Source organism: Gymnoscopelus braueri (genome assembly GCF_963280865.1).
Source record: "Gymnoscopelus braueri genome assembly, chromosome: 5".
Lineage (NCBI taxonomy): Eukaryota > Metazoa > Chordata > Actinopteri > Myctophiformes > Myctophidae > Gymnoscopelus > Gymnoscopelus braueri.
Genome location: NC_137606.1, coordinates 26,701,482 through 26,717,759, shown reverse-complemented (window position 1 = coordinate 26,717,759; position 16,278 = coordinate 26,701,482). Strand labels below are relative to the sequence as shown.

Here is a 16,278-nt window from a genome sequence, read left to right as displayed (position 1 = left end):
ATCACCCCGAAAGTGTTTGAAAGCGAAATATCCCTTTAAGCAGCGTATAAACTGTTAACAAGTGTCTTATAATCACTTACAAATGTCTTATAATATAACACTAAACATGTTTACAATGCTATTATTAAGACTTACATAGCCTTATTAACACATAAGGCTAATAAGCATCTTGTATAGGACATTTTCAAGTTCCTTATTAGCTATTAATTCATGTTTATTACGGTCTTATAACATAACAACGAATGTGTTTACAATGCTATTATTAACACTTATAAGTGCCTTATTAACTGTTAATTAATACTTGTTAATAGTATTAACAATGCTATTAAAAACGATAATATAGCTTTTATTAAAAAATTATTAGGTTAATAAGCATCTTATAAGGACTTATCTTATTAGCTGTAAATGCTTGTTAATAGGATGTTCGTTTGAAGTGCTACTGAATTAATTAGCCATAAATGACCTAAAATCAAGACTTCATATTATTATTCTAAATCAACGTGATGGTATCCAATCGAAACATTGAGTTAAAGTATAATTAATAATATTTTCCAAACCATACATTCCAGTTCAAATCGTACTCTTAGGATGTATGACACAACAGTCAGTTACCCAATCCTCTCTACAGTAGGATCAGAGGTGTATCACTTACATCTCATGTTAAAGGAACACACGTTGCATTTTAATGTGTTAAAAAACAAATAGCTTACAGTACTTGGTAGTTATGTATTATGGAGAGGTGACCTGAGGGTTAAAGACCTCACGTGATAATCCCCTCTAGGGCTAGACTGCTGCCGTCAACTCCCACTTAACCTGAATTATAATTACTCAATAACCTCCACTACTGTATATCGTCTACTACTCTGTAGGCTACTACTGTAGTACAGTATGTGTGATGAGAGTATGTGTGATGAGATTGCAGTCGCCTCACTGTGCGTTGTCCTATGTGGTCTATATGGTTTGGTTTGCAGTATTCAGTATATGGAATACAGTTCCCAATAATAATAAACACACAATTTGTGTTAATTATTATTCAGTCAGGAACACTCACGTCAAAGTAGATTTAACCATTTACTGCAACAAATGGAATACATTTAAACTTGGCGTTAATGGCTCTGCTCTTTAAGATGTTCCCTAAATTTTGCTACGCAACATGATAAGCAAAATCAGGAGTTGCTGGCCCGGACGGTTGGCGTAACTTTCTGGGCACCTAGACTGGTAATCTAGCCTGACAGCATGTTGCGGGTTCGACTCCCGATCCCGACGACCTTTGCTGCGTGTCCGGTAACGCTAATTACGCTATGCAAAACCCCCCACAGGTATACAAGAGCGGGCCCATAGCAAGACATTTAATCAGAATAACTTGAGTCGTGCAAACTTGAATGCATTTGAACATTAAGGGCTATGCACACATGAATTTCAGTTCAACATTCAGTTTAAACACGAGTAATGCAAGACTCTGAACTATAAGGTGGAGGCTGGGGTGGTGGAGGCAAGTTTTGCCAGCCGCAGCAGGAGCGTGTGGCAGCAATTGAAAAGCAGAGATCCAGTGTAGGAGGAAGTCGTATTTAACGGACCGCCTTGTTGAGGGAATGAGGTGTGAGTGATGTGTAGGAAAGCGTGGCTGATTGAAAGCAATCAGCAGACTGACAGCTGATTACAGCTGAGTGTACACGACTTCCGTGCCCTGCATGAACTAACGCGATGCTTCATTTGTAGTTGAATACTATTAATGAATGTAATATTGTCATGTCATGATAATATTACATTCATTAGTAGCTAAGTAATTTAATGCATTACCATCCACTTAAACTTCAAGATAATTGACACAATTTTGCGAGTTATAAGAGTGGGTGAATTTATTTTTGTACAAGTTCCAAACGCTATGCAGTTTCAAAGAGTCGTAAGAACATAGAAAGAAGCAAAGGAAACAAAGTCAGATAGCAAGACGTAACGTCAGATATGGTGCATTTTCAAAATAGAGATAAGTTAGGCTGAATACCACATTCTCTTGTGCAAGACAACACATTTAGCAGCAGATATCGTGTCATAAGTTTGTGCAGAGATAGCACCTGTACAGCAGCATTGGAGTGTATTCAAGGTAGTGACAATGCCCGTCGTATTATTATTGCATTACATCCACAAATGCGTTACTATGTCAATTATTTAACATGATAATTTAAAAGAATGTGAGCACGACTAAAGTCTCAGGTTTCTTACTGGGTGCACAGCTCAGAATGAGTTCATATAAGCACAAAGATCAAGAGCAATGACAAAATGTCCTTTAGGTCATTTTTATTTTAGTAAAAAGGACACTTTGTGAGTGCGGGTGATCTTTGTGCTTATACCACATCAACCAACATACCATCTCTGTTTGCCCCCCCACTGTCTTATCTCTTTTCTGTGTCTGTGCTCCCTATCACCCCTTCCTCTCCCCAGTCCTCATCCTGGAGCCACTGGACATGGATGATCTGAGTGGTAAGACGCTGAAGATTACAGACTTTGGCCTGGCCAGGGAATGGCACCAGACCACAAAGATGAGTGCAGCGGGGACCTACGCCTGGATGGCTCCAGAGGTCATCAAAGTCTCTCTGTTTTCCAAGAGCAGTGATGTGTGGAGGTACTGCTCCGTTTACTGTCTGTGTGTGTGCTTTTGAATGAACTCAGGGCTGGCTTCTTATGCTTATATGAGACATTAAAGGTTATAAAGCTAGCAACACCCAAGTCTACAATCACAGTTTTTTCCCACACTCAAATTGAATGCAGGTGTTTATTCATTGCTATCCTCTTTTAATATGACTAATCTTGGTCATTATGTCTCTTATACAACTGAATACCATTTCTGTGACCGGTGCATTGGTGGAGTAGACAAGCACAATCCAAGGAATCAAAAGCACCTGCACTGTCCTCATTTGCTCAATAAAGATCAATTTGATAGGCAATGTTTCAATCGACTTTCTTCGTTCAAGGACCTTCACGTATATGATATGCCTGAAGAAGGTACAGAAATGTTCTCTATTAAATGCATCTTTGTTGAGCAAGTGAAGACAGTGTGTGTTTTTTTTTTACCTTTCTAGTCCTAAAATGACAAAGTAATTAGAGGAAATATCCAATCTAAAATATAATTATTGTTATTCCTGTAATATTGTGACAGTGACAGGACTACAGTATAGTATAGTAATGATGTCATCTATAGACAAATCGTATAGCTGTTCTATAGACATTGAATAATGGAATCATTCCTACAGTAGAACACTTACACTATGACAGAAACCAGTATGGTTTTACTGGGATATGAGCATATTTTCTGATTCAGAGTCAGTCACTAATTCCATTTGAATGGACCAACTCCAAATGTTTCACCTCCTGGCATCATTGTGTTGTAGTGTTTGTAGATATTGACTTAACTGTCCAAGATCATTGGAAAAGCACAATGTAAATTATTACCAGTGGTAGACAAAGTACTCCAGGACTTGAGTCAAACTACTGTATAGATACTGCTGGTCAAATATTACTCAACTACATGTGCAAGTTTCTCTGTCAAATTTGTACTTGAGTTAAAGTACTGGATTACTTGCTTAAAAAAATACTTCAGTTTCCAGTACAAATTACAAAGTACATTGTTTTTATATCAATGCATTGCTGTTTTAAAATGTAGACATTTTCCAAAACAATTCTACGAATTTCCAGACATTTTCAAAAATATATCAATATTAGTGAAAATAGCAGATCTACAAGCTCATAACGCATTGCGACGTTTTGTGAGCTTGTAGGTCTACAAAGTCACAAGATACAGTATTTGTCAAAAAATGTAAAAAATATTAAGTAAAAAAATATTAGATTATCACTGTATCAGAGCCAAAGGTCCTTAATGAAACTCACAATGTGCCGATACCATTCCAATGTGCGAAATCCATCTTATGGTTTACTGTCAAAGAAATTTCAAGCCTGTTCAATGCTTACTTGCTCATCTCTCGGGCTTTGTGATGTTCCCTCTCTCTTTCTCCATCTTTATCTCACCTTCTGTAGTTTTGGAGTGTTACTGTGGGAACTGCTGACGGGAGAGGTTCCATACCGGGAGATTGACGCTCTGGCAGTAGCTTATGGTGTAGCCATGAACAAACTAACCCTACCTATCCCTTCCACCTGCCCAGAACCATTTGCTCACCTCCTGGAAGGTAAGCAGATCCTCACCAGGTCACTTACATTCACGTTCACTAGATGATCAGAGCCAATTGGTTTGTATTACTTAGACCTCAAATGGTCAGCATTAATCATGTTGGAGTCTTTTATTTCCCTGCTGGGATCTACAGGGTGCGTTCGGAAATACAGCACTGAGCGCACTGGCCAATACAAACTTATAGGCGAGTGCGCTCCGGTGCGCAATTTTCTAACGCACCCACAGTATGAGGGAAGATGGATAAGGAAGAGCCCCCATGGACAGTTTGAGTATTTCTTTTTCTTTTGTGTCATGTACTATTTGTTGGTTCTTAGATTGGAAATCTAAGAATCTAAGATCGATCTAGGTTTCCCAAACTTTTTAGCTCGAGACCCAAAAGAGAAATTTGCTCGAGACCCAAAGTAGTGAAAATAGCCGAGCTACAAGCTCACACCGCGCCACGTTGTGAGCTTGTAGATATGCTATTTTCACTACTCCTTAAAACGTTTTTTTTCTTTCTAATTCATGGAATTTCTTTGATTTGTTTACATTTATTCATGAAATTCTTTTGAAAAATGTCATCATATTTTTTATAATAATTCTTTGTTTTTGTGAAAATATTTAGAAATAACTAAAACAAAATGTGGGAAACGAAAAAGATTTAAAGGGATATTTTCTCGTAACCCATAAAAATTTGGGTCCCGACCATTGTTTTGGAAACAGTGCTCTAGACGCACACCTGCACTAAACACTAAAAACTGACTTAACACCCTGACTCCAACGCTGCTTTCATCAGATGTCATCAATCATAACTCTTGCTGTATTACTGCGTACTGTCAGCCCGACATCAAACTTCAAAGTCACCTCCTTCTGTTTCCCTCTCATACTGTTCCTAAAGCAAATTCTCACCTGTAATACTGTCTGGCTTTTGTCACCCTTCTCTCTCTTCTCTCTCTCTCTCTCTCTCTCTCTCTCTCTCTCTCTCTCTCTCTCTCTCTCTCTCTCTCTCTCTCTCTCTCTCTCGTAACACAACATGGCACAACACAACACAGCACATTTTGTTCTGTACATTCTGTTCTTCCATCAACCTTTGTAAAACAGTTTACTTTAAACAGAACAACGTTTTGAGGTGTGATGTCATTCTCAGTATTACCACTCAAATGATATTTTAATGTTGTTCTTTCAGCCAAGAATTGCATCGGTGGTGTGATACAAGTGTCTAGTGTATGTTGTTTACATTGTAGCTGTGGATCAGCAAATGAGGTGCATATTGCACCCCCAAAAAACTATGCATGAACCTTGCCATATGTCATCCACTCTCCCGCTCTCCTAGTCTTTTCTCGTCCTATAAAGCTTCATTGTGTGATGCTATCGAGAAACCAGGGGAATTACGATAACAAGCCGTTGTGTTTCAAAACAAGGCAGCTTTCCCCCTCCCCTGCGGTAGCTTCCCTTGGATCTCCATCCCTTGTCTGTCAAAAAACGAACACACTAATGAACAGACTATGGCAAGCCAAAGAGAGACAAACTTAGATTTAGTTTTGTTATCATGTCAAATGTAGAGAGGTAGGCCATTTAAATGTACTTAGGGATTAGATTTATTTATTATTTATTCATCATTAGTTATATTTATCAAAATTCTCACAAATCCATACTGGCCAATTAAGCTGAAATCCCCCCAAAATATCTTTAAACATTCACCAAGGATTTATGTTTCTACTGGATCTGTGAGATTATTGGTCTGGTAATAATAATAATACATTTGATTTATAACTTTACATTTTTGCAAACCTCAAAGTGCTACAGGGTTTAAAAACATGGCATAAAACAACAAAGGCAACCAAACAATTACTGTACATGGGACCCTACTAGGCTAAAGGGTAAGAAATAGGTAAAATCAGGGCATAGAAAAAAAAGGCCCAAGAATAACTAAGAAAATGCTTTGTTAAAAAGGTAGGTTTTTAAAAGCATCAGTGGACTGTGGTGCTCTCAGGTGTTCGGGGGAGGGCATTCCACAGACGTGGAGCTGTAGAGCAGAAGGCCCGGTTGCCTATGGTGCGGAGCTTGGTCATGGGGACAAGGAAAATGTTGGTGTTGGAAAAGCGGAGACTTCGAGTGGAGGGTTGTGGGGCGAGGAGTTCTTTGAGGTAGGGGGGGGCATTGCCGTGGATGCACTGATGTGTGAGAAGGGAGATCTTGTATTCAGTCCCCTCTTGCAGGTGTGGCAGCCAAGGATACTGTCAACTCACTACTAGGGCACCGCAGTGCAGTCTACCCCCCATCAATAGTCCATTACTAGCTAGAGTTTCAACAGTGAGTCTCTACTTACAGAATGACTCAGTGACATTGACTCTAGCCTGACTTCTTGATGGGTTTACAGTTTTTACATTACATAGCTACCGCATGTTTTTGCATGCTACCTAGATGCTACTTTGTCTCACCCTTTACCCAAGTCTGGTTCTGTTTGTGTTTGTGCTTGCTCATGGGGGAATTGTTGGGTCTATAAAAAAATGACTTGAGTTGACTTTACTCTTAAGACTCTCTGATTGGTTTTTGCACACTCTTTCTTTGTTTTCTCTCTTGTCCAGAGTGCTGGAGCCCCAACCCCCACAATAGACCCTCGTTCACCAATATCCTGATGCGGCTACTGGCAATCGAGCAGTCAGCCATGTTCCAGATGCCCCTGGAGTCCTTCCACTCTTTACAAGAAGACTGGAGACTGGAGATCCAGCAGATGTTTGATGAACTCAGGGCCAAAGAGAAGGTGGGGACTCAGGAATAGTGTGACACATAACATGTATAGTCCAATCTGCTGGAATACACAATGGTGGAGGATAAATTATCCAGAAATCAAATAAAGTCTGTCAGCTGCAACCGACAAAGTAATAAACCTTGCATAATAATGCCCTGCTGACTTATTATAACATGAATATTTGTATAAAATCAAAGTCCCACTACCAGTCCCACAGACTAACCTTTAAACGATGAAGTCACACAACATATTGAGTTTTGAAGGAGTCTTACCCCTCACTCACTAGAGGTGTTTCTGCAAATTGGAATTACTTTAGCAACAAACTCTCTGCCTAAAGAGGTGTCATATCAGTATCGCCAACATCTCATAGGATTATTCTCCATCTACCCCCTCTTCTCCTCCTCCATCTATTCTCCTCTCCTTTCATCTCCTCTCCTATCCTTCCATCTCCTATATCCTTCCATCTCCTATCCTTCCATCTTCTCTCCTCACTGTGTCTCTGCTCCTGTCTTATCCTATTGTCTTGTCTCCTTTAATGGTGTAGGAACTGAGATCCTGGGAGGAGGCGCTGGCAAGGGCAGCCGAGGAGCAGAAAGAGCAAGAGGAGCAACTGAAGAGGCGTGAGCAGGAGCTGGCTGAGAGAGAGATAGACATTGTGGAGCGAGAACTCAACATCATCATTCATCAGATGTACCAGGAGAAACCCAGGGTCAAGAAGAGGAAGGGCCACTTCAAAAAGAGTAGATTGCTCAAGCTGGGCAGAGACAGCAACTGTATCAGCCTGCCCTCTGGTGGGTAAAATGCAAAACTACAAGCATTGTTGCTGTTTCCTTCAGTGGAACAGATTAGAGATTACAGTAAAACATTAAAAAAAAAAATTTTCTGCCTGTTCTGTAGAGCACAATTGTCTCAATGTAAACATCACTGTTGTCAGCTTAGAAACTCTGAGTACACCACAGAGTTGACTCTCATCTCACAGGGTCCCCTCTTTTTGGTCTTTGGAACAATGTGAAGCAAAAGGCAAACATCATTCATACAATAAAAGCCTTTCACCCTCATCATAATCCCTAAAATAGTTTAATTATGTTTTTTTTTGTCAAATCCGCCACATCCAATCTTGTACAATTTAATAATTATTTCTTACTTATTTAGATGTTTGAAAATAATATATTTCTGACACGGTCATCCTCTTACATTTTGCTGCTTTCCTGGTTCCAGGCTTTGAGCATAAGATCACAGTACAGGCATCTCCAAGTGTAGACAAGAGGAAAGGAAACGAGAGTACCACCCCTCCTGCTAGCCCAGGAGTCATACCAAGACTGAGAGCCATAAGATGTAAGTACAGCTGTGTGTGTGTGTGTGTGTGTGTGTGTGTGTGTGTGTGTGTGTGTGTGTGTGTGTGTGTGTGTGTGTGTGTGTGTGTGTGTGTGTGTGTGTGTGTGTGTGTGTGTGTGTGCGCGTGTGCGCGTGTGTGCGTGCGTGCGTGCGTGCGTGTGTGTGTGTGTGTGTGTGTGTGCGTGCGTGCGTGCGTGCGTGCGTGCGTGCGTTTGTGTGTGTATACTTGTGTTACTTGTGAGGGCCAAATATCCCCACAAGTATAGTACAATTTGAATCCTCACAAGAGAAATGGTTGTTTTTATGGTAAATATTTTATTTAAGGAAAAGATTCAGTATTGGAGTTATGGTTACGATTAGGCATTTAGAGGTTAGGTTTAGGGGTTAGGGTTAGAGTTACTGGTTAGGGTCTAAAGGTACATTTTAAAAGAGTATAGTGCACAGCGGGACGGGGGAAAGGATTTGTGAATACTTATTATACTTTCATTGTCCCTCAGTGACTCCCAGTGATGGCAGTAAGACATGGGGTCGTAGTGCCGTGTGCAAGAAGGAGGACCTGTCTACGAGCAAGAAGAAAGGACGCACATGGGGACCTAGCTCCACCCACCAGAGAGAGAGGGTGGGCGGGGAGGAAAAGTATGTGTACAATCATTTAGAAAATGGCTGCCCTTTATATTTGTTGTTGTTTCATTAGCAGCCATAACACTGAGCAGTTTTCTCTGTGTCTCTGAAACGCTGCCAAAGTTGTGCTGAAAAGTTTACCCTATATGACCATTACGTCCTGCTTTTTAACTGCTGTGACATCGTTCTTGTTCATCGTTCGCGTGTTTATGGCAAAACTTTATAGAAGAGAATATGGATCAGGTTGATGTAATGGTGGATATAGACCACATGGGCCGCGCCGGGCCATATTGATTATTGTTTCTGTTTATCAATGTTTATTATTATTAGTGATTTCATAATCGGTTTGAATTTGAGGTGTTCCTATATTACATTGACAGTTGAACTTCTCTCTCCCCGTAGACTGAAGTCACTGGGCGAAGGGTGCAAGGTGTGGTCATCCAGTGCCCCGAACCTGGGGAAATCCCCCAAACATGCACCCATGACTGCTGCTTTCTCCAGCCTAAATGAAATGGGTGAGTCTCTGTCCTTGTTATTATCTTCCTCAAGGAACATGAAATAAAACATTATTATGAATAATTATTACGCGGCTTAGTTGAATGGCTGATTCTGATTGGTCAATCACAGCATTCTGCCTTGATTCCACTTTGAATCGCATTTTTTTTTTTTGTTCTTATACTTTTTGTCAAATTATTGATTTCTTTACTAAGCAGCCATGGGTGATTCAAAACCCTCACGCTTTAGGGTCGGGGTCCTGCTTTTATTAGGTTTATTTCTCAATAATGACCATTATTCCTTACCTAAAGCTGCAATCTGTAACTTTCCTATCCTACCTAGGATTTGAACCCAGGTCCCCCATGTGTGTGCCATCATCTTTATTGTTGTGCTATAACAGGGAGCATGTTTAGAAAGGCAAGTTACGTCCACTTCAGTTTCATGCAATAATGCAGTCCACTACTGGGTCATCCTACCCAACCACAGGATAAGAATGTCCCAATAGAAGACCAGGAAGATCACCTCCAATCACGGCAATTGTGTTACAGTATATTGTATTAAAATTCTCCACCATACAGATTAGTTAAACTAAAGCTTTATTCACAAAAATAAGGTATGGATTGCAGCTTTAATTGTGCTTCTGAATGTACACGCTTAGTTAAATGAACACTGGATTTTGCAGTGTACAGTGTCTTCAATGCTGATCTTTCTACTCCTCCTCTCCTTTTCCAATTCCTCAGAGGAATGTGGGGAGTTTGAGGAATCGCCAGGCTCCGCAATGCCTTCAGACCCCAGCAGCAACGGCGGCGCGGTGGAGGACGCAGGATCTTTTTGGGGAGGCCTGGGCCCCAGCTCCTGTCTGGGGCCTGGAAGCCTCGGGACAGGCGTGGGCCACCAGGACTCCCTGCGTCGCTGCAGCCAAAGGAAGAAGAGCGATATGCTGCTATTAGGCTGTGCTTCTCTTCTAGCATCCGTGGCCCTGGGACAGGACTTACAACAGCTGGGGAAATTACAGGTAAATACAAAATAGGAATTAAAAAGATAAGAAGAGAGACTGAGAGTATGAATGGCTCACTGTGGAAGAAGTGAGTGAGTGATTGGAAATATTCCCTTCAGTCTTCAGACGGAATTAAAGCTGCACTATATGTAACTTTACAGTTCTACCCCCAGATTTGAACCTGGGTCTTCTGCGGAAGTGCTGAAATGTTTAACTGAGCTAATAGAGCCTGCCTGCTTGCCCTGGGTAGAAATAGAATTTTGATCTTCAGGTCAAAATTCATTTCAAACCAGAAACAGGATTGTGTCAAAGGCCGTGTCCAACATAGACACAGGATCTAAATGTCGCAATAGAAGAGCAGGCAGACCAAACACAACCACCGCAATAATTTTTTTATTTATACATTTTTGTCCCACGATTTTTGTAACCCATTTCTTTCACCCAGTGCCAATTGCCTAAGCTTGTAATCCTGGGCGCTACTCTCCCTCTGCCAGCCTGGGGAGAGCCCCGAACTGAGCTCGTGCTTCCTTCAATGCATGAGGAGTGAGCAGGCCGCTTCTTATCACCTGACAGGGGAGAGTTTCCCTGGTAGGACGTAGCGCGTGGAAGGAACTAAAAGGAAATAATTTGAACAGATACTCCAAAAAATTACTTAAGTACAGTACTCAAGTAAATGTACTTAGTTACTATCCACCACTGGTAAATTATATCATTATAGAAACTAGAAATTGTGCTCAGTAGAGCACAGACTTCCGTCGAGGTTAAAAAGTTTGTCTATAATGTGCCACAGTGTTTCTGGTGCCATGTCAATAGAACATCATGATGATGAACAGTTCTGAACGGACCAGTTAATCAGGTGTTCCTGGGCCCATGATAAAACCTTGTTCAAAGTATTGTGGTGTTGTTAAGCTGTTCAGAATATGTGAATTTTGTGCCAGGCCACAGCCACTGCCAATCGGCGTGAAAAGTTAATCAGTTCTTCCTTGAGCCAGGACAAACCTTTCTGTCATGTTTAATGCAATTGCTCGAGTGCTAACAGACAGACAGACAGACAGAAAGACAGGGGGAGGTAATTACCTTAACGATCTGTTATGTTATTGCTGTGTCAATGTAGGTACTTCAGGATGAACAGGACTTCCGGGAGGAGCAGCGCAAGAAGAAGGAGGGTCTATTCCAGCGGACGGGACGCTTCAGACGCAGCACCTCTCCACCCAGCCGCAACCTTTCCCTGTCCCTCTCCCGTCACCCTGACTCTGCCCTCGCGTGCCTGGACCCCTCCCCCTCTGTCACACTTCTCTCCTTGTCGTCCCTGTCCGACTGCAACTCCACCAAATCCCTACTTCCTTCCGACCTGGAAGATTTCCCCTCCACACCTGCAGCAGGGATGAAGTTGCCCGTGGCGCCCCCTGCCCCTTCCCTCAACCCCCTCCTAGACCTAAAAGCAGAGAGCTTTAAGAAGGAGCCCAACCAGTCTCTAACCCCCACCCACGTCTCTGCTGCCATGGCCCTGAACAGGGGACACAGACGCACCCCATCAGACGGGGCAATACGACCCAGAGCGCAAACCCTTGGACACCGCAGGACCCCTTCGGATGGAAACATGCCCATGCCTCCTCCAATGGGGGCACCCTCTGTCACGACACACAAATGTGAGGGGCTTGGGCTGGGGCTATTGACAGGCTTAGATTTTAGAGCCTATTGCCTCTGATTAATCTGTCCATTTTGACTATTGTCTCTCTGTGTGTTGATGTTGTCCTTTTTGCATCTTCTCTCTTGTACCTCCGTAGGCACACAGGAAAACACAGATGTCCCTCGTCTTCGTGACCCCACCTCCATATTTCCAGTGGTGCATCGACGCAAAGCCCCTCCGCCGCCTATCCCTGACCCGGATCCATTGAGTCCCCTGGAGAGGCCCAAGACACTGGAGTTTGCTCCCCGACCCAGACCCACTCCGGCCCGGGTGAAAGCAGACCCCTGGAAGCTGGGCTCCCTTTCCCGGACCCTGAGCTCATCCCCAGGCAGCAGCTGTGACAGTCCGCTGGGCTCGGGGTCGGGGGACAGCAGTGCCAGCACAGCAAAGCCCAACCTGATGGACATGGACGTGGAAGGCCAGAGTCAGGATGGCACTGTGCCCATGTGTGGACAGATGCAGGCTGCCACTCTCTGAGCGCAGCAGTACTCCGAGTTAGAGAGGGAGGACACTTGTTTTCTTACGAGCCCATTCCAGGATCTCACCGATAAGAGTTGTTCCAGTCTCAGTAAGGACTGCTTACTGCTGTCTTAGCCTAGCAAATGCAGACATTGACATTTCCCCCAACGCTCCAAACATCTCACCTGCTTGCCATGTTCTCATGCAGGCCCTTATTGGAAGCCAGCAGCGCGCCCCTCTATCTTAAGTGTATAACATGAAACAAAGTCTCAACGCTAAAAAAAACATTTACAGCGAAGCCTTTTCCCTACACAACCACCAATCTCCTATGCCTTGCAGTGTACGTGCTCACTGTATTCTCTGTCCATACTCACCTACCGTAATCTAGCACTTACTCCCTCTTCAGAAGCCATCGTTAGCTGCTCCTTGTTCACTCTACAAGATCTTCTGTTTCGTTTTTTTGTCTGCTGCTTTTCTCCAGCAAGATTTGTTTGGTTAATTAAAACCTTATAAAAGGCAAATAGCTATTGAACTTCCCAGAACTCCACTTTTGATGCTTGCCGTTTGTTCCTACTGTATATCCATCTATTTGAGTGTTGTGGTCATGTTTACCGGCAGTCCTTTCTTGTGCTCGTATTGTATCATTACATTCATCTTCCAATATTTGTGCTTTACCACCTCTCACTCCAAAGCCTGGAATGCAGGGATAAACTTTGATTAGATTTTGTAGTGGGCGATAGGCCCACAGAAAACAGTGAGGTTGAACTAATTCTAATTCCACTTAAAATTCTTAAATGGTGAGTGTCCTTGTTGATATTTTTGCACGTCTGCAGTGTAGCAGTGTGTTCCACAAAACACACACCCGCTTCCCACTCCCTCTCTTGTTCAGACCCATTAATAGTACCTACCTTGCTGCATCTTCCATTTAGCTATGTAGCCATAGCTCAATAGTCTACCTATTCAAAGGGCAGCCCATACTCATCCATCCTGTAGTGCAGTGTTTATCAACCTTTTTTGTGCCAAGGCACACCTGGCATAGCCAAAAAATCCCAGGGCACACCTAGATATACGGTATATATATATATATATATATATATAATTATATATATATATACGGTATATCTATATACACACACTGGGGTGTGCCGATACACTAATTTCACGAAACGATACGATACGATATTGGGCACACAACTTCGATACGATTTCGATACGATTTCGATACGATACGATACGCACTTTTTTATCATGAAAATATATGGGGGAGAAAAAAAGCAAATGCAAACAAATATTTCTGTTTTTGCATTATTCAGACATGCAAACTTGTAGCTTTTCAGCTTCCACTAGCCGTTTTTAATCCAAATAGGGCAATAGTGTGACACCTGACCCGAAAAAAACAGCATGTTGTCAGCCTTTTCACCTCGGGGCTGTTTGCATGCCTGATTATTATTATTGTTAAAAAAATAAATTAATTTTTTTTTTTCAAAATTATATTTTTTCAAACCTTCTTCAAACGGCGCGGCACACCTCAGCAGTAGCCCCGGCCCAAAATTGGGACGTTTGCCAGGGTTGATATACACTGCTGTAGTGTACACAGTAAAAAATCTCAGTGTTAATTTATCTCTGAGAATGTAGAAAATGGTAAACAAAAGAGAAAAAGAAAAAGCATCAAAATCGACCCATGAGGGTCCCTGTCTTTCATATCTCTGTATCTATACGAGGTATCGTAGCACCCTCTTCCCCCAAAGACTGTCAGAGGAACAGAGATAGCCACAGCACAACAGACTTCTCATATCCCCCCGTCCTTGTACTATAAATACAGAGAGTTTATTTTATCAATGCCTGAACTGTTCCTGTCATCACCTTTTAGGAAAGCATTTTCTATTCATTTAGCAAACCGTGTGTGTGTGTGTGTGTGTGTGTGTGTGTGTGTGTGTGTGTGTGTGTGTGTGTGTGTGTGTGTGTGTGTGTGTGTGTGTGTGTGTGTGTGTGTGTGTGTGTGTGTGTGTGTTTGTGTGTTTGTGGGTCGGGGGGGTATGTGAGTGTGTGTGTGTGCCTTTCTGTAATTTCTACAGTGTTTTATGTGCGAATGAGCACAATTGTGCAATTATTTTAGTTTTATGTGCATGTTATTAAGTATGAATGCGTTCATGTACACGTGACATAGGATGATGCTACACACATTCTGATATCTCTATCCATTCTTAATGTGACAGAATACATTCCTCACTAGCAATCGCTACCTACCGCTGTACGGAACTCATAACTACCATCACTTGTGTCAAGGAATACTGTTTTGAACCCGATATTCTCCATTCTGCAGCTGTACTGAACATCACCGTTTAAAAGCCATGTTGTGCATCCAGTGTGTCTTTGTATGGACTATTGAATTTGGCACTGTGTGCTTTTAGCCATGACTTTGACAAATCAACTTACTGTAGAGCTCTTGTTTTTCTGTCTCTGAAGTTGTTTAAAATGTGGATATGGGCACAGTGCTGCTGGAAGGAGCTGGAAAAAACACCACTTCCGTTGTTGTCATTCTTTTTTTTTTTTTACTGCACAGTAAGTCCACAAACGGTATTTAATTTACTGTGCAAATTTCTATGGGAATGTTTGCGTGCGTGTTTGTATGTGTGAGTGCGCGCATGTGGCTATCTGTGTCAGTGGGATGTGATGTGACAGTCCCATTGGTAGAAGGATGAGCCAAACTCATTCTCCTTGTGTGGTTAAGAACACTCAGAGTATTTATTGAATTTATTGTTATTATTGAAATAATAATTAATTATTGTTATTATTATCTTCCCGGAATATCTGTATATATTTGTTAATATAACACAGACAAACCAAGGACAACCTAGGAAACTATTGACAGTGGCAGCTGTCTCACATCTCAACCTGTGATATTTTTGGGTGAAATGATTACCGTAATAAGAACATGTGAAATGTGATGAATGATTGTCCTGAGAGACAATAAAAGAGGGGAAAGTTGCCTTTGGGTCTCTGGTGTAATTTATTATGTTTTTTTGTAATTATTATTATTATCATGTGATGTCCCACATAGCTACTATTAGTTATCTTTCTTCGGTTACACTGGATCCAGCCATGTTCTCTTAGAATAGAGTGTGTTGTATATGTGCAACTGTTGGATAGGCCTATTTGCAGTCCCAGCAGAGCCCACCAGGAAAAAGGCTGCTGCAGTAACTAAAGATGTCCTCTAGATGTCATCAGAGATCCCAAACGATGTCATAACTGACAAACCATTCAAGTCTACTGTAATTCTACAGGTAATGTATTCCTACAGTGTTCTAATGTTTCTTCCTGGTACAGATGGTTGAGTTGAGTTGAGTGGATTCAGGAAATGAAAAGAATGGGTATTGGTACTAGCCACATGGAGTCAGTTCAGGAATCACTCAGTGACATCAATCGATTTTGACAGATGACGTCATCTTTATGGATATCATACCATACACAATATCTAATAATATACTGTCTGTTGGCACTAACAACCAGTATAGGGGAGGTAGTTATTTGCTGTACATACACTGTGAAGAGATTCAAATACAGTGCATGCATACACATAAAACATGCACACATAGACGTGCACGCACACAAGCGTACGTACGTACGTACGTACGCACGCACGCACGCACGCACGCACGCACGCACGCACGCACGCACGCACGCACGCACGCACGCACGCACGCGCGCGCACACACACACACACACACACACACACACACACACACACACACACACACACACACACACAC

The 16,278-nt window shown here is 42.1% G+C and overlaps 1 protein-coding gene across 1 annotated transcript in view; it reads left to right on the top strand.

Annotated features, from left to right (window-relative positions):
- Nucleotides 1–15,497, top strand: part of map3k10 (mitogen-activated protein kinase kinase kinase 10) — a 36,059-nt gene extending 20,562 nt beyond the window's left edge. Inside the window, exons 3-14 of the mRNA XM_080429524.1 lie at nt 2,440–2,620; nt 4,030–4,178; nt 6,748–6,923; nt 7,456–7,702; nt 8,130–8,246; nt 8,744–8,882; nt 9,270–9,382; nt 10,103–10,377; nt 11,474–12,008; nt 12,147–13,500; nt 14,097–14,461; nt 14,584–15,497. Of these exons, the coding sequence (XP_080285650.1) occupies nt 2,440–2,620; nt 4,030–4,178; nt 6,748–6,923; nt 7,456–7,702; nt 8,130–8,246; nt 8,744–8,882; nt 9,270–9,382; nt 10,103–10,377; nt 11,474–12,008; nt 12,147–12,526 (2,312 nt within the window). The 3' untranslated portion in view covers nt 12,527–13,500; nt 14,097–14,461; nt 14,584–15,497. The remainder of the gene's footprint in view (nt 1–2,439; nt 2,621–4,029; nt 4,179–6,747; nt 6,924–7,455; nt 7,703–8,129; nt 8,247–8,743; nt 8,883–9,269; nt 9,383–10,102; nt 10,378–11,473; nt 12,009–12,146; nt 13,501–14,096; nt 14,462–14,583) is intronic.
- The last annotated feature ends 781 nt before the right edge of the window (nt 15,498–16,278 follow it).